The 23,812-nt window shown below is 39.0% G+C and overlaps 1 protein-coding gene across 3 annotated transcripts in view; it reads right to left on the reverse strand.

Moving 5' to 3' along the window:
- RALGPS1 (Ral GEF with PH domain and SH3 binding motif 1) overlaps positions 1-23,812 on the reverse strand; it is a 624,901-nt gene that overhangs the window by 340,223 nt on the left and 260,866 nt on the right. For all 3 annotated transcript variants that reach the window (XM_069082706.1, XM_069082704.1, XM_069082705.1), the window contains one exon: positions 6,778-6,904. In XM_069082706.1, the coding sequence (XP_068938807.1) occupies positions 6,778-6,904 (127 nt within the window). The remainder of the gene's footprint in view (positions 1-6,777; positions 6,905-23,812) is intronic.

Genomic DNA, 23,812 nt, shown 5'->3' on the forward strand with positions numbered 1-23,812 from the left:
TCCTCAAGACCCTTTCAGGGGGTGTGCAAAGTAAAAACTATTTTCATAATAATACAAAGATATTTTTATTTCTAATAACAGTTAAAAATGATAGATATTACATACACAAATGAAAACTCTTTGAAGGGGGGAAGCATGTCTTCCATAATCTTTTAAGAGTGCAAAGGAGCTAGAAACCAAAAAGTTTCAGAACTGTTTTCCCAGAGGAGAGTGAGCTCTTTCTCTTCAAATTTTTCTGAAGCCCTTTGTCTGGATCTCTCCTTTGTCTCTATTACAGTCTATGTCTATGATACTTAGAGATATACATTGCTGTATTCCCCTGTTAGACTGTTATCTCCCCAAGAGAAAAAGATATGTATTTTCACCTTTTTCCCCTAGCATTGATCATATAGTAGTTGTTTAATAAAGATTTTTTAAAATTTAATTGACCAGAAGTCTTGCTGGACATTTGGGATCTAGATCCTGATCAGACTCTTTACTGGCAGCAGACCATTCCTTATTCTAATGACTTCCCTATCACACGAGTCATGGCCCTGCGTGGGGGGTTGGGGGAGAAGATGGACACTGAAGTCTGCATATTTTTGCCATAATTGCAAATAAAAAGTCCTTATAGCTACAGCATATCCAAAATATGTCCCACCTCCCCTTCTAGTAACTGAGCAGGAGTCATTTAACCACATTTTTCTATTTTATCAATGGCATCATCATACTCTCCTATTAGTGACCAAAAATCCAACCTTGGAGTTGTCCTCCTTTTTCCCTGTCTCACACCTAATCTGTTGTACCATCTCCTATATATGTCCCTTGCCCTCTATTCTTCTATGCCCTCATCTTCTTTCACAAGCTCATTAATCTCTTGCCTAGAACAAGTGCAATAACTTTCTAATAGGTTTTCTTGCCTCTGGTCTCTCCCACTTGATTCCACTCTAAAATATTGGCAGATTAATCTTCCAATTCATAGTTCTGACCATGTCATTCCTCTATTCAAAAACATTCAATAGCTCCCCATTATTTCTTGAATAAAGTCCAAACTCTGGAGCCCAGATCTTGGGGCCTTCCATATTGTGCTTCCATTCTATCTTTCTGTCCTCATCTCAATAATTAGCATTCCCCTACTGTAGACTCTAGCCAAATGTTTCTATTATCTATCCCCAGTCTGTTGGATTTTGAATCACAGAAGCTGGGTCTGAATCCCAGTTCTGTTTATAACCTTTATGACCTTAAGCAAGTTAATTAACATCTCTAGGTCTCAGTTTTCTTATCTATAAAATGAAGGTTCTCCCATTGGTTCTAATTCTTCTTTAAAACATGACTAATGTGAAAAAAGTTTAATATGAATGCATATGTATAGCTTATGTCAGATTGAACACCATCTTGGAGAGGGAGGAAGAGAGGAAGAGGGAGAAAATTTAGAACTCAAAATGTTATGGAAGTGAATGGTAAAAACTAAAAATCAATCAATTTTTTAAATGAAAGACTATATGATAATAAGATCCCTATCACTTTAAATCCTGTGAGTTTCTAATAATTTTCATTTTGGGAGGGACAGGGTCTTACTTGTCTTTCAAGACTCAGTTCAGGTTCTTCTTCCACAAAACCTTCTCTGATCCTCCCAGTTGGAAGGAAGTGAGCCCTCCATCATGGGCTCTGATAGCACTTTTCACTCCTCTTCTGCACTTGCGAAACTCTAATTTGCATTCTATTTGTTCTTGTCAGCTCCCCTAAAAAACTAAAAGCTTCTTGAAGACTGAAATTATTTCTTCTTCACCTTTTCACCCCCCACAGTACCTTGTATATAGGAAGTACTAAATGCACATTTGCTGAATGAATGAGGAAACTAGTCATTAATAATTAAAACAGTCTTTTTGAGGGACTCCAGTGTCTTGAAGCAACTTGGAAGGCACATCAATTACAAAGGGAGTCTGTTTTTTTTTTTAAAAACGTGCCTGCAATCCCATGTTTTTCAAGCTATGTTGCAAGAGGACTGTGAGCACGTGGCCTGCACACAGGAGCATGGAGCCAACAGGCTCTGAAGCATGTGGAAAAATGAACTGAGCGTCTTGCTTCCTGGGCTAGGAACACCCTCCTAACTGCACAACATGGGAAAGCTTCCTTACAGACAAGAAAAGACACATTCCCTTTGGAAAGTTTGCTATTCAGGCACTTCCATGGAAGTTTTTTTTTTTTTAATTGTGACCAAAACACAAGCCCTAGAAATATACAGCCCAAGTAGCTTTTGAACTCTGCTGGTAAGGCTGACCGACCCAGCATGAAAAATCTAAGTGAGGCCAGTTGCTGCTCCCCAAGTATAATTTAAGAGAAAATGAAGAGCGGCAGAGGGAACTCTGCCAAGGGAAAAAGGAATGGTCAAGTTTCAGGCATTTTTTCCTATAATGTGCTTTTCCAGGAATTATGTAACTTCTCCTCTTTAGATAAACACATCCTTTCAAGGGAGGTGGGGTGGGAGGGAGAAACATTCCTTCAAGAGGAAAAGTTTATTGAAACCACTCTCCCAAGTTGGACAGGTTGTCCATGCAAAGGAAGCCCCGCCAGCACACCAAAAGGTAGTGCACCAAGAATGTTCCTCCCTGTCTACATCATTTTACCTAACTTTTAAGCACTGACCGGAAAGAGAGATTTGAGTTATCGTGCTTGGACCCACAGGGCAGCATTAGGAGCAATGGGTAGAAGCTCAAGAAAGACAGATTTTGGCTCAATGTTAAGGAAAACTTCCTAAGAGTGAGAGCTGTCCAAAAGTGGAGTAGGCTGCCTCGGGAGGTGGTGACTTCTCCTTTCCTAGAGTTTCTCAAGCAGAGGACAGCTGATCATTTATGTCAGGAAGACTACAGAGAGGGAGGGGGTTCCTGTTTAGCTATGAGGTTGACAAGAGGAGCTCTAAAATCAGGTCCAGCTCTAAAATTCTGTGCTTCAAGAGAGTGCTAATCTGGTAGGATCATCAGCACATAGCTCTAGAGCTGGAAAAGGCTTCTAAGTCCATTTGCCCCCATCTTCACCCCATTTCACAGATGAGGAAACTGAGACCTGAGGTTGTCAAAGGTCACACAAATAGCATTAGAGGTGAGGTTTGAGCCCAGGCTACTGAGCTAGATATCTTTCTATTCATTGTACCACAAGGATCTCCCACACACACCCCCATAGTATTAAAAGAGACAGAGGATGATAATCTACCATATTGAGTGGATCCTCTCTCAATTAAAGATATGTGGAAAGACATGGACAAGAACAGCACAGGACAGGAACGTAAAAAGGGCTTTAATCTGAACTGTTTGGGAAAGTATTCTTTTTTTTTTTCTTTTTTTTTCGCGGGGGGGAAGGCAGGGCAATTGGAGTTAAGTAACTTGCCCAAGGTCTTGGGGCTAGTAAGTGTTAAGTGTCTGAGGCCGGATTTGAACTCAGGTCCTCCTGACTCAGGTCCTCCTTACTCTAGGGCCAGTGCTCTATTCACTGTGCTGCCTAACCGCTCCCAAAGCATTTATTCTTAGTGGGCTTTTGGAGTCATTGAAGCATCTACCCTAAGTGTGTCCTTGAAGAAGAAAACATAAAAAATATTCTCATTTAACAGTTCCTGTTTGTCCTGCTCTCATTCTTTCTTACCTTATTGCCTCTACTTCACTAGTCAGTGTGAAGCTGAACAATTCTACCTTATACGAGCTAATGGAAAGCTTGGCCTCACCTCCTGATGAAACCACATAGTGAATGACTTTACCTTTGGTCACCAGATCCTGTTGCTTCCACCAATATAACTAAAAATTCTGAAAACAGGAGAAGACAGAAACTAAAGAGGTCTTTCAGCCGTAAGCACATTAGCAGATGGGACCGTGGGGATGCCAAGGAGTGTCTTCTAGGCCAAAGGAGATGTTACTGTTTGTTATTTCAGGTTATTAAGATTCAGGGATATTTAATTTTCTCAGAATCTACAAAATGAAATGATTGAAAAAGAAGGCACTTTAAGGAAAGACAAATCATGGGATTTTAGAGGTGTAAGTCTCTTTAGAAGTGCTACCGTTAAGAGTTGTAAAGGAAAAGCTCTGCTTTAAATTGCTCTATTATAAAAAAAATTATTGCTATAGGAATGAGATCTATATTGTTATAGGAAATGAGCTAACATTCCTGATAACAGTGGTAATAATGGTGTTAGAGCTAGAAAAGACCTTAAAGTTGCTTAGTCTGATGATGATGATGATGATGATGATGGTGACAGTTAGCATTTATACAACTCCTTAAAGTTTGTGAAGTGCTCCACATATATTATTATCTTGTTTTATCCTTGGAACAACCTTGTGAGGTCAGTGCTACAATTACCCCTACTTTACAGATTAGGGACACTGAGGCTTAGAAAAATTAAATAACTTGCCTAGGGACGCACAACTAGTAAGTGATTTTGACAGGATTTGAACTCAGGTCTAAGGCCAGCACTCCATCTACTATACTACCTAAGTGCCTAGTCCAAGCTCCTCAATTTACAGCAAAGGAAACTGAGCCCCAGAGCAACTTGTTTAAAAAATTACACAGATGTTTAAAAGCAGAACCTAAACTGGAACCTAGGTCCTGTGGCCCCAAGTTCATGCTCTTTCCTTACATCATACTATTTCTTAGTTCTTTTTTTTGGTAGTTGGAGACGTGTGCTTTGACTTTTTCCCCTGAAGCTTGTTCAGGCGACCCCCTTCTCTGTCCCTCATTCTCTACCCAGAAACCCTGGTAATAACAGCCTCACAAAGTACAAATGAGAAAGACCTAGCTGAGTTCTTCGGCTACAAACAAAGGTACAAAAGGAAAGTGTGGGTATCCTTCAAGGATCTGTTCTAGGCTCCCTCCTCTTCACACTCCATTGATGATCTCATGGTTTCAATAATCATCCCTATGTAGAAGACTCAAATCCAGCCCTAGTCTCTCCACTGAACTTCATTCCATGTTGCCAACTGCTCAATGAACATCTATTTCTGGGTGTCCTAGAAGAATCTCAAAATCAACAGATTCAAGACAGAAGTTATTATATTTCCTCCCAAATCCTACTCAAAACTTCTTCATTTCTGTTGAAAGCACCACCATCCTTCCAGTTTCCCAAATTCACAACTTTGGAGTTATCCTTTACACTTCCCTATCCCTTTATTCCCCCCTGCCCCCACCATTTTCCTAATCAATCAGCTAATTCTTACTGATCCTACCTTCATGACATCTGTGGCATTTGTCCTCTTCTCTCCACTCACCAAGCCCCTACCCTAATTCAAGCCTAATCACTTCCCACCAGGATCATTGTAATGGTTTCTTAATTGGTTTCTCTGCTTCCAGCCTCCAGCCTCCTCCATCTTTAATTCATTATCCAAATAATTGCCAAATTGATCATCCTAGAACACTGGTTATGACTGTGTGCTCCACTACTCAGAAATCTTCTCTAGCTCTCTTTCTCTTAGGATAAAATACAAAATCCTTATTTCTAACATTTTAGAATCCTTTAGAGTCTTGTTCCCACCAACCTTTCTAGTCTACTTTCACATCACTCCCCTGCACACATTTTCTGTTTCAGTGTCCTGATAAGTGTTCCCTTATCCACAACATTCCATCTCTGTCTCTGGGTCTTTGCACAAGAGCTCTATTCCCCACCTCCCCATACCCGGCTCTTAGCTTCCTTGAAAGCACAGTTCAGATATCAGCTCCTACAACAGACCTTTCCTGGTCCTCAAAATCATTAACATTTTCCCCTTAAAATACTTTATATTTACTTATTTGTATATATAATATATATTCTCAGTAAACTATAAGTTCCCTTAGGGCAAGGGCTGTTTCATTTTTGTCTCAGTATTCATACATATATCTATTTACACACATACACACACTTATGTATATATACATATATATATACACAATACTGTTCGATATATACACACACTTACATATATGTGTGTATATATGTCTAGATATTAGCTTAGTGTCTTGCATATAGTAGATACTTGATAATTATTTGCTGAATTAATTCGAACAACAAGGTTTCTTCTTCCAAGTGATGATGAAAAGTCTAACTTCCCAAGAGCTCTGGGGGCAGGCATGGGTAGAGTGAGAGTCCATATTATAGAATCACAGAATGTAAACACCAGAAAGTTACCTCACCCCTCTGAGTTGCTCAATAATAAATGAATTAATTAATTGATTAATATTTGCTCTCAATAAAATGAGATTAGATTAAATTATCTCTAACGTCCCTTCCAATTCTCAGAAGTTATCAACCACCTATCATTTCTCAAATAGCTACGCTTATTTCTAAATCATTTTATTATAAAATTAATAAACCTCAACACTAAAGAAATTTTAAAAATAAAGTCCATATTATAGAATCACAGAATGTAAACACCAGAAAGGACTTGAGAGATTATGAGCCCAGTCTCATCACTTTATAGCTGAAAAAACCCATAGATGTAATGTGACTTGCCCAGACTTATATAGCTGGCACATGACACAAAGCCACAATTCAAACCCAGGTCCATCCTTTTCCTATTGCACTTCATTACAGCACAACATTTTATTTTCAGACCCAATACAGAGAAAAGAGCTCCCAAAGCCTACTCCAAGAAGGACTATCATTTGAACCATACCAGCAGCTTCACTTTCCCCAAGGAAGAAGTTCAGCTAGTCCATGGTCTTATTTGCCTCGCACATTCACAGGAGAGCATGTGCCAATTTGAGAATCAGAACCTACAAGCCATTTCATAGAAATCTGAACATGTTTCTCCAAGCAGAAAGAGTCTATTCCTAGCCACCTACCTAAATAGGGAATACTGGGGACCATCTTCAGGCTTCGGATATACTCCCGAGTCCTCTTATAATTATCTTCCTTAGACATCAAGTAATCCAGCTTCTCAAATGTAGTCTTGTCTTTTCGATTCAAAAGCTAGAGCAAAGAGAGAGAGAACAATTCAGCAGTGTGAAGAGAGCAAAACCATGACCAGTAGGCAAAAGGAAGCAAAAGCTGTCACAAAGCATACAAAGAAATATTTTCTATGGCAATTTGTCCCCCCTCCCAAAAAACCACCTGAATACTATTGAGAAGTTTTTCCTTTATAAAATAATACTTCACACAGGAATGAGAAACTTGGTAACCTGACTTGCATTTCCTCTTCCTTGGATACTTCCTTAGATCCCAATTAGTGTGAATAGGGAATCCCATGAAGTGGTTGCATCATTTGAATTTGCATGGCATATTTCCATCAATCTGGAACAAATGACCATATTTTACAAAATTATAACTTTGAATAGCAGTGTGAATTTCAATATATGTGACATTCCAGGGGATCCATTATTCACACTAGTTAGACTGACACAGAAATGGGCTTTGATTCAGAAGATCTGTGTTTGGCTCCTGCCTGGGCTGTGTGACCTTCAGAAAGTCACCTCACCCCTCTGAGTTGCTCAATAATAAATGAAAGAATGAATGAATTAATATTTGCTCTCAATAAAATGAGATTAGATTAAATTATCTCTAATTTCCCTTCCAGTTCTCAGAAGTTATCAACCACCTATCATTTCTCAAATAGCTTCACTTATTTCTAAATCATTTTATTATAAAATTAATAAACCTCAACACCAAATAAATTTAAAAAGTAAAAAACAAATTCATGCATGGAATCATAAACCTCAAACTATTGTCAATTTGCTAAAAGGAAAAATAAACCAATTTTCAGGGTGTGAGGTGATAAATACAGAGAAGCATAGAACAATCTACAATAACTGATGCACAGTAGAGCAAATAAAGACACAAGATGACTGTATATACCATGACTACAATAATGTAAATGGAAAATACAACCATAAGAAATTAACAGTGAATATTGCAGTCATAGGGAATAAATAAGTGTGACTCAAAAGAAAAGATGTGAGAAGACACCAACATCCTTATCCCTTTGCAGAAGTGAGATATCTACAAGTGTGGTACATAGCACATTTTCCAGACTCTTTCAATGTATTAATCAATTATGATGATTTTAACCTCTTTTTATGTCTTTTTTGTATTATTATAGCCCCCTTTATTTTTGGACCATTTTGGATACATCCTCTTTTATTTTTTCTAACATTTTTATATACTATCTTATTTTCTCCCAATTACATGTTAAAACAATTCATCATATTTGTCATTTCTTTTATCACAGTAATATTCCATTACATCTATGTATGTCCCAATTGATGAGCATTTACTGTATCTCCAATTCATTCCTGTCACAAAAGTGCTTCTATCCCAAAATATTAATCAGTATATATGGGAACTTTCTTTTTATCTAGGGCTGCCTTAGGGTATAAGCCTAGTAATGAAATCAATCTCTGGGCAAATTAAGTAACTAAAACACTAAGAGGACTAGAGAGAAGAAACTTGTCCAAGGTCACACAGCTGATAAGTATTGGAGCCAGAACTTGAACCTATGCCTTTTCACTCCAAGTACAGGGCACTACACCACTTAAGTAAAGGCAACTGAAGGTGCTGACGTGGACAAAAACAATCGGAGGGCCCATAGAAACAAACACTATTTTGTTGTTATTATTTTGCTCTTGTTTAGATGTTTATTTGCTTAATTCTAAATTGCTTTCCAAAAGGGCTGTACTTCTTCACAGGTACACCAACAATGCACTAGTATTCCTACCTTCCCATAGCCCCTCCAACAATGACCACCGCCATCTTTCCTCATCTCTACCAATCTGCAGGGTGTGAGGTGAAACCTTAGTGTAACTCTCTTGATAGTGATTTGGAATATTCTTCAATATGTTCACTAAAAGTTTGTCATTTTTCTTTTGAGAAATTGTGTGTATATGTGTGTATACACACATATATATACACATACATGCATGCATACATACACACATGTATATATGTATATGTTGATTATTTTTTATCTTGGAACCCAAAATTTTATCAGAGAAATGTGATGAAAACAGTTTTACTATCTGACTACTTCCCTTCTTAACCTATATACATTAATTTGGTTTGTGTAGAAGCTTTTCAGTTTTATGTAGTGAAAAGGTACTGATTTTATCTTAATTGCTTCTATTCGTGGTTTGTATAAGAATACATCTCTCCTCCTCACCCCCCGTAGCTGTAAAAGGTCTAAGATCTGCTCTTCTAATTTTTTTTTCATAGTATGATGTTTAATATTAAGGTCATGTATTCATTTAGAATATATCACAGGGGCAGCTAGGTGGTACCATGAATAGAGCACCAGCCCTAGTGTCAGGAGGACCTGAATTCAAATCCAGCCTCAGATACTGGACACTTACTAGCTGTGTGACTTTGGGCAAATCACTTAACCCTAATTGCTTTGTCTTTCCCTCTCAAAAGAAAAAAAAAGAATATATCACAGAATGTGGTATAATGTGTTGATCTAAGCTTAATTTCTTCTAGTCTGCTTTCCAGTTTTTAAAGAAGTTTTTATAAATGAGGATTTTTCCTCATTCTGTAAATACAATTCTTTGTCTCTTCAGTTATTTTAGATCAATCTACTTTAAACAACCCCTATTCCCATTGGCTCTCTTCCTTTCACCTTTGAGCCTCCCACTCATGTTTGTTACCCAAAAACTTACTGAAAGTAATACATTTTCCACTTTTTCTCTTCTTTTAAAACTAGTTGACGTGTAAGTGGTAAGAGTTTTATGTTCCCTCACAAGCTAAAGAGAGAGGTCTGATGAGAAATATGGGGCAGGAGGAGGGGTAGAGTATGTGAATAGTAGATGAGTATATGATGAAGAAAGGCTTCTTTACTGGTAGCAGAGCTAGAACTGAATGTGCATTTAAAAAAAAGACTCCCACAGGGGCTACTCATTCTCTTTTCTTCCCTGGTGGTGGTCAAGGCAAGATCTGCTATTGACCTCTGAGTGAGGAGAGAGGTAGTAGCAGTACCAATAGTCTATTTTTCCCATCCAGACTTATACATGATTGTAAATATGCAGCAACTTTGTTCTTTTCTGTTCATAGGTAAAGAAGTATTGGTGAATGAGTTCATACCAGAGTCTGTCAGCGTGTAAGCTGGTTGAGTGACCATTAGCATCCAGCTGAGGCAAGAATAAATAAGCCCAAATAACACAGAGTAATTCATTCAGTGTTTATGCAACATTCAGAACTAAACATGGCAGGAAAAATGTTTTATTGCAACCTTTAAGTTTGAACCCACTCTTCTCAGGGGCTGAGGTGGTCAAGGGGAAGAATGTGGTATAACTCATACTCTTGTTACATCTTCTAAGTAAATATCACATTGTAAAAACAAATAGATATTAATTGGTCAAATGATAGTGGAGTGCTAATCACTGGGTCAATAAATGACATTTAATGAATGAATTTATGGATGAATTAATGAATGAAAAATAATTTTTTTAAATTTATGGATGAAATGTGAAAAGGGAGTAGATGGGGAAAATGCTTTGCAGAGCTATGCCCAAATAGTAATAACATATAATAAAGGTTAATAGAAAAGAAAAGAAGAAGAAGAATGTTCCCAGAATGTTGGCTGAACACTCTATTGAAGATGTATGGAGGAGACATGAATGTGACCCATAGAGGATGAGAAGCCATGGCTACATTTCGGTCCTTACTACAGGAAAATGTACCCATACCAATGAGATTATGGATTCATTGAAATAAGGTACAATTTAGTACCTTCCTCACTGAACTTCAACTATTATCAAGCATTGCTTAATTTAATTCTGATTTTATTTCTAAGATTGAGTCCAACTCACTCAAAAACTTTTCTTATCCTGAGTAGGCCTCTCAGTCTTATCTCTGATTATCTAAAGTTCTGAGGCTGACACAATTCTCTAGCTGCTTAATCTTACAGTGTACCAGTGGAAACTTTCCTTCTGTTGCCAGCACTAATTGCCCTAGTCAAAGAACCCTATCTACAAATGTTTCTCCATTAATCCCAGGAAATGCCATAAGAGATTCAGGAGAACCTTGATTTGTTCTCTTTCTCCGTTTTCTTTCTTCTACATGAATGTGAACTGTTTTTTTTTTTCCTGTCCACAAGTCTTTTTTTGAGAAAGAAGATATAACTACCAATCCATGTATATTCAACTGAGACAGAGGGAGACATCCACAGTCAGTCAACAAGCATTTATTAAGCACTTACTATGTACTGGGCACTGTGATAAACCCTGGGATATACAAAGAAAGGCAAAAAACATGGTCCCTGCCCACAAGAAGTTCACATTCTAATAGAAGAGACAACACAAAAACAATTATGCACATGAGATATATATATATATATATAGTGTAACCTTAGAGGTTTGCACTAGCAATGGGTGGACAGGAACTGGAAAAAGCTTCTTGCAGAACGTAGGGTTAGCACTGAGAACTTTTTCCCCCACTTAATAGTATTTTATTTTTTCCAATTACATGTAAAAATAGTTTTCAACATTTACTTTTATAAGATTTTGAATACAGACCTAGTAGTGGTATTGCTAGATCAAAGTGTGTATACAGTTTTATAGCCTTTTAGGCATAGTTACAAATTGCTCTCCAAAATGAGTAGTTGGATGGATCAGTTCACAATTCCACCAATGATGCATTAGTGTTCCAATTTCCCCATTCTTCTCCAACATTTATCATTTTCTTTCTTGTCATATTAGTCAATCAGATAGGTGGGAGGTGGTACTTGAGAGTTGTTTTTATTTGCATTTTTGTATTCGATTTGTATTTTTCTAATCAATATTGATTTAGAGAATTTTTATATGACTATAGATAGCTTTAAGTTATTCCTCTGAAAACTGCCTGTTCATATCCTTTGACCATTTATCAATTGAAGAAAACACTGAGTCTTGAGGGAAGTCAAGGATTACAGAAAGTAGAGGTGAGAAAGAACATTCTAAGTATGGGGGATAGCCAGTGAAAACAGAGTGAAGGTCTGTATCCCAAAGAGATAGTAAAAAAGGGGAAAGGACTCAATGTGTATAAAAATAATTATAGAAGCTCTTTTTGTGGTGGAAAAAAATTGGAAATTGAAGGGATGCCCATCAGTAGGAGAATGGCTGAACAACCTGTGGTATATGAATATAATGGAATACTATTATACTATAAGAAATGGTAAGCAGGCGGACTTCAGAAAAACCTGGAAAGACATACAAGAACTGATGCTGAGTGAAGTGAACAGAACCAGAAGAACATTGTACACAGCAACAGCAACATTGTGTGATGATCGGCTATGACTGACTTAGCTCTTCTCAGCAATACAAAGAACCAAGACAATACCAAAAGATTCATGATGGAAAATGCTGTCCACATCCAGAGAAAGAACTGTGGAGTCTGAATGCAGATTGAAGTATACTATTTTCACTTTTTTTGTTTTTTTTTTCTTTCTCGTGGTTTTTCCCTTTTGTTCTTCTTTTACAATGTCACTAATGTGGAAATAGGTTTAATATGATTGTACATGTATAGCCTATATCAGATTGCTTGCTGTTGTGGGGAAGGTAAAGAGAAGGGATGGACATAAATTTGGAAGCCAAAATCTTACAAAAATGAATGCTGCCGGGGTGGCCAGGTAGCACAGCAAGTAAGAGCATCGGCTCCCAGTGTCGGGATGACCTGGGGGATCGAATCCGGGCTCAGATACTTAGTACCACACCCAGAAATAACTGGCCGTGTAACCTTGAGCAAGTTACTTAACCCCAATTGCTTAAAAAAAAGTGAATGCTGATGACTATCTTTACATGTAATTGGGGAAAAATGAAATGCTATTAAGTGTAAAAAAAAACCCAACAGAAAATAGAGGGAGTCAGCATAAGGGATGTCAGGCATGAGAATTGAAAGAAAATCAGTGTCACTGGAAAGGTAGGAAGAGTCCAGGCTTTGGAGGGCAAGATTTCTTCAAGAACATGACAATTGTCTTTGATAATTTAAAAAGCTGTCTCATGAAAGAAGAATTTGACCTGAACTGCATGGTGTCATATGGAAGAAGTAAGACCAGTGAGTGGAAGCTGGCAGAGTTGCAGCTAGGAATTCCCGTTTCTGAAGCATATTCAGTTGGGGGGAGGGCAGGGGTCCCTGGCAGTGTCAGGACAGAGGACAGTTTAGCAACTAGTGCCCTTGCTAGGAACATAGCCCATTTGACATAATGAAAAGAGCTCTGGATTTGGAGTCAGAGGACCTGGTTTCAAATCCCAACTCTGTCGCTTAGGATCTAGAATGATATAAGAATGTTCCTTTATTCCTTTAGGTCCCTTATCTATAAAATGAGAGGCCTGGACTAGAACAATGATGTCAAACTAAAATAGAAACAGGAAGCTACTAACTTGTATATAAGGGGACCCCATATTGATTTAGAAAGCTACGTGTTAAGATTATCCATGTTCCATTGAGTTTTTATTTACCCAATTACATTTTAACCTGATTCCTGCAAACCCAGGAGTGTTGCTGGGGCATGTTTGACATCTCTGTACTAGATAACCTCCAAAGTCTCTACCAGATTGAAATCTATGATCCTATAATTCCCCAAAGAGTCTAACGAGTCCCTATGGGGTTTTGGGAAAGAGGTGCCTGACAACGAGTCCATGAGGATGGTAGGCTGGCAGAAATTTTCAGAAGAAGCAAGGGAGAGTGCTCACCATGGGAAGGAATTTAATCCCTCATGTAGGCAGCCCGAGCCAAAATACCAGTTGCCTTGTTCTAGTTGAGGCTATGGAAGTGTCTGAGAGGCAGATTTAAGCTCAATGTAGGGAAGGCTATTTTAATAATCAGAACTATTGGAAAGTGGTCAAGGCAAGAGTTGATCTGGGTAGTCACAGGAATGTGAGTGGAGCCAAAGGTTTTGACACATTCTTTCCAGAAGTGGTCATGGTGATTTATTGAATTGATTACTCTTTGAAGAGTTATAGTGGGGTGTGGAGGGTGGGGCTGGGAACATAGGAAGGACTCTTCATCTTTAAAGTGAAATGGGCTCCTGAGGAAATAGTGGATTCTTCCTTCTTGAGTTTTGCAGCAAAAGCTGGATAAGCAGAGGGGTGTAGAGGGTTGAGGGGTGACCCTATTTAGACAATGGCACAACTACCTGCCATCTGAGCTAGTTCCATTCCAGCTCTGACATTCTATGAACATTTCTGGGTTCAGTCAAATTCCTGTGAGAAGGCACCTGGACACACATACTCTCTCCCTAGAGGGGAAGCAAGATGAGGGCTATAATGCCCCAAAAGTTGTGTATAGAAATTTCTAGCTGCCAAAGAGTAGAATCTTGCTTTCCAAGTCAGCACTATTAGAGCTTAGGGACCCTTTCAGGGATAGTACTGGCAAATGATCAGGAGATACCATAGCATAATGCAAAGAGCACTCTACATGTATAGTCAGAACTCTAGGGTTCAAATGCTGATTCTTCTACTTACTAGTCAACTCTATTACCTATAATGGTAACTTCAATCAATCAATTAACCGGAATTAATTGCCTACTATGTGCAAGGCACTTTGCTAAGCATCTGGGGCCCCAGTTTCCTGATCTGTAAAATGGAGATAATAAAATTTTCATTAGGTATCTCCTAGACTTGTTGGGAGGAAAACAGCTTATAAACCTTAAATGGCTACAGAAATAAGAGTTTTACCATTATGACAGGACAGAGGCTATCGGACAAGTTTTGAACAAATAATTTTTCTTGGGCAAAATAGCATGTATTATAAGCATTTATCATGCAATACAAGGTGTCCCAAAAGTCTCAATGAAGACAGTTTAATGAAGTGGGACACCTTGTATTGTGCATTATAACAGTGCTATACCCCCTAATGCATTTTTAAGCTTCATGAGGGCAGAGACTCTGTCTTACCTAAATTTTATATAACCCTTAGTATAAAGTTGCTTCTTATTCAATTTGCTGAATTGAATGAAATAATAATGAATAATTCAATATATCCCCTTCTGATCTATCTTGCTTTGGGCTTGAAAAGTATTGGGGAGAGGGGGTTTTGTTTGTCTGTTATTTGTTTTTGTTTTTATTCCACATGTGAAGACATAAAGGAAATCATTAGTGAGAGGCCTGTCCAAAAAAAGGAAGTGGACAAATATTGTAGTGAAAGTGAGGGATAACAGATGGCTAGCCCACATGTTCCATCTGGTACCCATGAAACACGAAAAGATTTCTCTTTAGGAAACCTCTTCCCTTCCCATTTTAGCACCCCCACTTCACCTCACCCTCCAGCATATAAGCTAGAGCCCTTGTGTAAGATTTCAGGAGAATTTGGATGAGAGCTGTACAGGTGAGAAGGCATAGATAGCAATAATCTATACTGCTGTAACTTCAAAGTATCCAAATCAACAAGGTGACATCCTTCAAAATATCAATTTGGTTTTTTTTTTCCAGTATCATACCTATTTATTTTTTTCTTTTGAATTTATTTGTAAGTAGTCTGTCCTGTGTGAATTGTTCTTAAGTAATGAGCTTTCCTTGTTCCTCATCACTTCATAAGTTTTTCTAAATGTAGAGGAGATAGAATCTGAAGACCAGGATCCATTCATAAGTTTAGGGGGCCAATAAGGAGATGTAAAAACTAACTGTAAAAACTGGAAGTTCCTCAACTTTTTATGAAATGTGAAGAAATTCCTCGACTGATTTAGAAAGGGTGCCTAACCACTGGCCAAGAAGTGACTGGCCACATCTCTGGGTGGCCCTAAAAAGACAGAGTAGTTAGAGTGGGTCCAAGCAGCAAATAGAATTGGGGAGCTCCTTTTGAGATGGAGTTTGAGAAGGGAAGGCTGTGAGGAACCCTTTGAATGAAGCTAGGGGAGCAGAAGAATGGGCAGAAGCAGCTGCCACAAGGGGGAGGGGGCATGAAGTTGTGGGAGTCCTTCATGTTCCTGGAGTATCCTGGAGAACACAGATTACGTTGCTGTAACCCCGCTGTGTTGCTGAGCCCAAGGCATGGATTCTGAATTTCCATTCTCTCTTAGGATCCTGAAGCCTTACTCACTAGGCAAGAGGCTTGGGGTGGAGAGGGTAGCAAGGGCAGTGAAGGGAGTTAGTTGTCTGTTTAACTTTCTTGGTTTTAAATGTTTCTTTTCTCCTTATAGTGTCAACCACTGGCAAATACAATGGAGGAAATAATTGCAGAGGAAGCATCTCAAGAGAGAAGGGAGTGAGATTTAACAGAGAATGTATTTTGTCAGAGCATTCTCTTTGCCTGTGGGGTTAGGCTTAAAAAGAGAATTATAGATCCTTTTATTATAGCTTCCCAGAGGAGAGAGAAAATGTTTATGCAAGGGATCTTATTTAGATAATGAATAAGGTGTGTGTGTGTGTGTGTGTGTGTGTGTGTGTGGGTGTGGGTGTGTGTAAGGGATGTTGTATGTGCTAAGTATGAGTAAATGAATAACTGCTCACTCACCACTCTATCCCACCACTTTTAGCTGTATTCTATTATTTCATTGATATATTTCTGTCATTTGGGGACCATTACAATTATTCAGATTATTGGGCCCTAGATTCCTACAAACAAGGCATTAGGAGAGGACTTAGGCTTCCAGGTAAAGAAGCTTCAGGATGGCAAAGGGAATATGCGAATAGGCAAATGTTACAGGGGTCTTTGACCTGGGGCCACTAGGTGGCGCAGTGAATAGAGCACTGCCTGGAGACAGGAGGACCTGAGTTCAAATACAGCCTCAGACACTTAACACTTACAAGCCATGTGACCCTGGGCAAGTTTCTTAACCCCAACTGCTCTGCCTTCCCCCCTCCAAAAAGCAGAACATCAAAATTAAAAAAAAAAACCAAGGGTCTTTGACATGAGGGTATTCTGTTATAAAGTAGCAGTAATCCAACCTTATGGACCAGGCCTCAGATTAGAATAGGCTTCTCTTTCCCTTTACATCACACATAGCACCTCTAATGCATTTACCATGTATTTTTTTTCTTAACTACGAATGTGATATGTTCTTCTACTTGACTAAAAGTTCCAAGAGGGTAGGGATTTTTTTCTTCTTTTCCCTAATACTCATTATATGGCTTTGTACACAATAGGTGCTTATTAAATTTTGGCTGAACTGAATTAGGGAAGGCAAAACCTTAGTAATGGAAAAAATGGGGTGAAAGACAAAGAACCAAGGCAGAGACTCAAGAATAGAAAGACAGGTCTAAGACATGTAGACTAACAAAAATACATAAGACCAAAAGCAATTACGCGTTTGATAAATGGCTAAAGGATAATAACAAACAGTTCTCAAAAGAAGAATTAAATACTATTAACACTCATGAAAAAATGCTCCAAATCCCTAATAATATGAAAAATGAAAATCAGAACAACCCTAAGGTTTCAACACACACCCTTCAAACTGATAAAGATATTAAAAGATCAGAATAATCCATGTTGGAGAGGTTGGAAAGACAGGCACAGTAATGCATTGTTGGTGGAGCTGTGTATTAGTCAAACAATAAACATTTATTAGATGTCTCTTATGTGTCAAGTACTATGTTAAGCATGAGGAATAGAAAAAAACTCAAAAGACATCCCTGCCCTCAAATCTAGTTGGGGGAAACAACATGCAAGCAATAAATTGCAGTTCATCTAGGAAGGAAGACACTAATGTTAAGTACCACCAGTAAAGTTTCTTGAGAACAGTGGGATTTTAGCTGAGATGTGAATGAAGACAAGAAGTCAAGAGACAGAGATGAGGAGGGTGAGTATTTCTGTCATGGGGAAAAGCCAGTACAAATACCCAAAGTCTGGGGATGGAGTATTTTATGTGAGGAATGGCAAGGAAACTGGAGTATGTGGGTGAGGGGCTAGGATGGTGGGGTTAGGGAGTAAGGTCTAAGCCTGGAAAGGCAGGAGGGGATCAAGTTGTGAAGGGCTTGGAATGTCAAAAAGAGGATTTGGCATTTTTGATCCTGGAGGTGATCAGGAACCTCTGGAGTTTATTGAAGAGGGAGGTAATATGGTCAGACCTACACTTTAGGAAAACTAGCTTGACACCTGAGTGGTCATAGTTCGTGCTCTACTGACATAGACTCTGAGAGTCCAGGATCCCCTCCAGACCAGGAAGAAGTATTAGAATAGAAATTCACCATTGACTCCATCCTGACTATCAATAAAAACATATATGGTTAACACCATGAGTTTCTGATCATATGGCCTACTTGTGGGAAAAACTTAGATGCCAGACAATGGCTAGCTAGGGGAAACCCAGCTATCAGGACACCAAACTCACCTTCTTCAGTCACAGCAACCACCACCATATCTTTCCCTGGTGTACCTAGCTGGTAAAAGGAGATAGAGATTGGCTAACCAGATGACCCAAACCAAGTCCTGTACCATGGACTAGATACCTAGGTACCTGAGCCCCTAGAAGTTAGGAAGCATGAAGAGATTCACAGGTGAGCACCATCAGAGTCATGGAGCTGGAATCTAGTCCAAGTCTCTCATTTTCCAGATGAGAAAACTGAGGTTGAGAGACAATAAACAATTTACATAAGGTCAGTCAGGAGGTCAAACCCAGGACCTCTAGTTCTAGCTTGTTTCCACTGTACATGTTGATATTCTTGGTTACTATAGAAAAAATCAGGTTAGTAGATAGCACAGTTAGCTATTCTACTTGGTGGGAAGTTACAGAAGACATCCTTTGAGACCATTTCTAATTTTCCATGATTTTCTGCTTCTGGGAATCAACATGAGACGTACTGCCCAGCATTCTGCCCATGTTTCTCATTGAATCACCAAACAACAGAGTCAAAAAGTTCTCTCAGAATTCTTCCAGTCCAACCTATACCTGAACTGAAATCCTCTCTATGATATCCCCCATCAAGAGGTCATTCAGTATTTGCTTAATCACCTCCATTCAGTAAGGGGGGAGCTCACTACTTCTTAAGGAAGCACACTCTACTTTGGGATTATTAGAATTGATAGAAACTTTTTCTTATGAGTCAATATCTGCTGCTCTGTAACTCCCACACATTGTTCTTAATGTTGACCTTCAGAGTCAAGCAAATCTAATTCTGCTGCTACCCCAATTCCTTTCAAATCCTTGAAGAAAGCTACCATATTGTGTAACGCTTGCTACTATGGTCTTTTGTTCTAAATGAGAAAGTCTTGTTTTATATATCTCTACTCAGTCTTCCCTTCTTTAGGCTCAACAAGCCTGATTTCTTCTACTGATACTGATATAACTTGGTTTCTATCCTCTCCTTCCACTCCCACCATCCTGGTCACCCTCTAGCTTGTCAGTGTCCTTTCTAAAAAAATATGGCACCCAGAACTAAACAACATAGTCTAGATGTGATCCAACCAGCGCGCCCCCCCCCCCAAGTAGTAGGACTGTCTATCACCTCCCTTAATCTAGACTGGAGTTCTTAACTCAGAGGTCACAGATTTAAAGGAGTCTATGAACTTGGATGAAAATAAAATACATTTTAAAATGTTATTCTGAGGAGGGGGTCCATCAGTTTCAGCAGACTGCCAAGATGGTTCATGTCCCCAAAAAGAGCCCCTTCTCTGGACTCTGCATTTATTACTGAAGATGAACACCTACTAAAAAACTAAGAATGTATGCTTTTAAATGCTCAGAACACCTTTATTTTTTTCTCACAAAAGAATCAATAAAATGTCACATTTTACAGAGGAGAAAATTAAAGTAGAAAAGTTTAAAGAATGAGAACAATACAATGTAACAAGTATTCTACTGAACATTCTAAGACATGGATTCTATTCCTGGCTCTATAACTGTATGATCTTTAACAAATCCCTTCACACCTGCTCTGAACTTCAGTTTTCTCATCCATAGAATGGGGGGTAGGAGGTGGGGTGGGGTAGATTTTATTGAATCATCTTGAAGATTTCTTTGAATGGTAATGGCCCATTTGTAAAGCCCAAGAAAGCAAAATCTCTTGACTTCCATTCTATGTGTGCTCTTCCCAGAAACTCATGTTGCCTAGCCTTGAATTTTTTTGTGGTGTATGGTCCCTCAGTGTCCCAGCATTTAACACAACGTCTGACACATAGTAAATAATTAATGCTTGTTGACTTAAAGCATCATCACTAAATAGGCAGAGCACCTTTGAACAAAAGAGACCCCAACTTGGTTTCCCCTCCATTTGCTTTGAGTAACTTTCCACTGCCACAAACCAGGGAAGAAGGGAGAATGGGAGGGGAGGAGAAAGGGGTTATTCTTCTCCAAGGACATGGTTCTTTCCTCCTTTCTTCCTCCTTGGCAATCTCCCCAACATGCCACTGCAGGGCATCCTGCCCTAGCACATGGGAGTGCTGGGACTCAGCTGATTTAGGGCTGAAGAAAACTATGAGCCCATGGGTTCAAATTACTTAGAGAACTTGGCACAGGCTTGATAGCTGAAACAGATCCTTTCAGTTAACCTGCTATCATCCCCTTTCTAGTTTGCAGGCCCTGCCCTCCATAGGACCATCATCCAAGCTCCCATACTCAGGTATATTTTGATAACAAGGTCTTAACAGTTAAAATTCCACAGCAAAATGGACATGCTTTATGGCTCTCATTCCATGTCTTGAAAGAAGTCTTAGCTCAGCACTGGGAGATCCAGTTACCTTCAAAGTAGACGCCACTGAATGAGTTGAGTTTAGAAGCCACAACCACAAAACAGCAGCTGTTTAAGAGCCGCCAAGTCCTGCCTGACTCTGATTTGAGAGTTTCCTAAATGAAGCAGAATCCTTGGATCAAATGACTGTCATTGAGTCTTAGAAGGGTTAACAAGAACGTGTGTCAAAAGTAAATTCAGAGCACTGACGCAGAATGCAGTGAGGTGTCAGCCTTAACCAAAGACCCTGGTACACGTGCAGGGAAGACTTTTTCCATGAGAAGTTGAGAGACGCTCAGAATGTGCTCCTCTCATTTCAGTTAGAGACCCTCCCAGATGGGCTGATTCCAACTGCCAAACTCAGCTGCTTTCTAGCCAAAACTTTTTCCACAGAGAAAGCACAATGTCAATGGGTTTGCTATATGTTCTTTTAAATAAGCAAATGGAATTTGACCCATGTCTATTTTAAGAAAATCTCTATCAGTATTCCACAAATAAAAATATTTGCATAGCTTAACTAGCAGATGATAAATCACCTTGAAATGTTCACTCAGGGGACAGCAGAGGGATGGCAGTGGTGGCTGGCCAGTCAGAGACCACTGGCCATTCACTCAGCAGGCACAGCAAAAATGCTACAAATCTGAGCACGTGGATTGATCTCCAGTGACTTCAATTCACTGAATTTCTGGGTCTCGTTTTGCTCATTTGTAAAAATGGTTTTCATTGCTGTGGGAAAAAAAACCTCACCAAAATAAAATAAAACCACACTGTATAACTGAAAAATGTTTTACATTCTGTTCAAATGTGTTTTGTTAAGAACAATATGGGGGTTCAGACCTCTAAGAAAGATGTAATTTCTGCCAGGGGCTTGTGGCTGGCTATAAAAACATCTAGAATCTTGCTTTAGAAAAGAGAGTCCTTTTTATGGTATGAAGTGTATGTGGGATATATGTGATGGGAAGCATAATGGGTTTGGAGTCAAAAGAACTGAGTTTGAATCTTCATTCTTCCATTTACTAGCTTTATAACTTCTTTCCAGTCTTTTCCATTCTCTGGGCCTTGGTTTCTTCATGTGAAAATAAGAGGTTTGTACTTGAACCAAAGTGTCAAACACTTTGGCCTGAACCAGATGAAAATATAGTTCCTATATGATTTTTATGCACTAATGCATTCATTTAAAAGGAAATATATGAACATACATGGTTTTCTAAAGCAATATGCAGTCCGCAGGGATCCTTATGCAAGATTTAATGGTCCCCATTTCTATTTGAGTTTAACACCACTGGACTAGAAGATGTTCAAGAGCCACACCCTGAATCCTATGTGGGCCCCTTTCTGCTTCTGCAGCATTTTGGACAGATTGGTGGAAAAGAGACCTGCAGGTGCCAAGAACCATAGGTTTGAAGACTGTCTAAGCATGAACTTAATTGTCGGTCCTCTAAATTTGAGATCCTTTTCCAATGACCAGTGAGTCAACATATTAGTGGAGAAAGTAAATCATATCACTACTGACAATCTTGCTATAAATGAAACCAGAAGATATAAATAAGGAAGTCATAGTTAAAGAGAAGAATGACTCATAGATTCTCCTTAGAGAGGCTAATAGAGGAGTCAGTGGAGTTGCTTTTGTTGTGCATCCAAAGACAACAAGAAACATCCCTTCATGGGATGTGTGATCATCCCATGACACTGCTTAAGCTGCAATGCTTAAGAGCAATGCATAAGCAAAAAAAGACCACCCTGAAAAGAGCATATGTGCCACTATCTATTGCACAGACTAAGGATGGAGAGAAATTCTAGGAAGAACTTGATAAGACCCTCCAAATTAAGTTCTTTTGCATCACCCCCTGTTTGCACTGTATAAACTGGTCATGCTGGCCTCTGCTCCTTCCTCATATCCACTTCTCCAAACACTTGGTTTCCTTCAGACTGAGATGTTGCCACCTTCAAAATGAAGCTTTTTTTCCTCATCTCCCTCCCCACGGCAACTTGTGTCTTCTCTCCTTAACTCCCTTACATGTTGTTGTTCAGTTGTTTTATATATGTTTGACTCTTCATAAACCCATTTGGGGTTTTCTTGGCAGAGATACTGCAATGGTTTGCCATTTCCTTCCCCAGTTCATTTCATAGATGAGGAAACTGAGGCAAACAGGGCTAAGTGATTTTCCCAGGGTCACACAACTGGTAAGCATCTGAGGCCAGATTTGAACTCAGGAGGAAGAATCTTTCTGACTTCAGGCCTGGCACTCTATCCACTGTGCCACCTAGCTACTCAAATGCCCTTGCATATTTTATGTATATACTTATATAAGTATATACATGGATAACCTTCTTGAGGACAGAGAATATTTCATTATTTTTCTCTTTGCATCCCCAACACTTACCACAGTGCCTAGAACATAGAATGCTACTGATAAGTCTTCATTAACTGATCGATCAATTAACTAAATCAACCTGTCTTAATACTTGGTGACTTCCATCATCTCCTTATTTTCTACACTCTGCACTCATTTTGGATTTTCTTTGACTTTTCTATCCCCAGCAAACTCCTCATTGGGAAATCTCATCATTTTGCAAGATCCAATCAGTCTTGTAATTCACACCTCATCAGTAGCCTGGTCCCTGTGATTGGAGGACAGAACCATAAACTCCATAAACTTAAGGAGAAGGGACAGGACAGACAACACCTTGGAGATCTCATTTCCCATGTTGCTGTATTCATTTAGACTTCTGTGCTTCCTTGATGGGTACCTACTGTTTCACCCTTACTCCTCCCCATTACTTTCCATTTTCTTTTGTGTATTGTCTTTTCATATTTGCAGGGGCTTTCTTTTTTCCTATTTGTATCTCCAGTGCTTACACACAATAAGCACCTAAACCTTTATTGATTGACTGGTTTCAATGCAGAGGTGTACATGGGGAGGGACAATATGGTAGAAGATATAGTTTAGGATCAAGAATCATAGGATCATAGATTCGAAGTTGTAAGGGAACTTAGAAGTCATTAAGTAAGACCCTTCCTCAGGTTTACTCAGGGTTATACAGATAGTGACTGAGAAAGGATTTGATCCAGGTCCTAATCCTCACCATGCCGAGTCCTGCATTCTATTCACTAGGCAATATTGCTTATCACAAACAAAAGAGGGCAAAGCTTTCAGTCAGTCAAAAAATATTTTGTTATCATTTAGTCATTTTTCAATTGTGTCTGACTCCTCATGACCCCTTTTGGGGGTTTTCTTGGCAAAGATACTGGTTTACCATTTCGTTCTCCAATTTATTTTACAGATGATGAAACTGAGGCAAACAGAGTTAA

The sequence above is a fragment of the Petaurus breviceps genome, unplaced genomic scaffold (genome assembly GCF_028583685.1).
Source record: "Petaurus breviceps papuanus isolate PSGF00001 unplaced genomic scaffold, PetGlider_PUasm1.0 171, whole genome shotgun sequence".
NCBI lineage: Eukaryota > Metazoa > Chordata > Mammalia > Diprotodontia > Petauridae > Petaurus > Petaurus breviceps.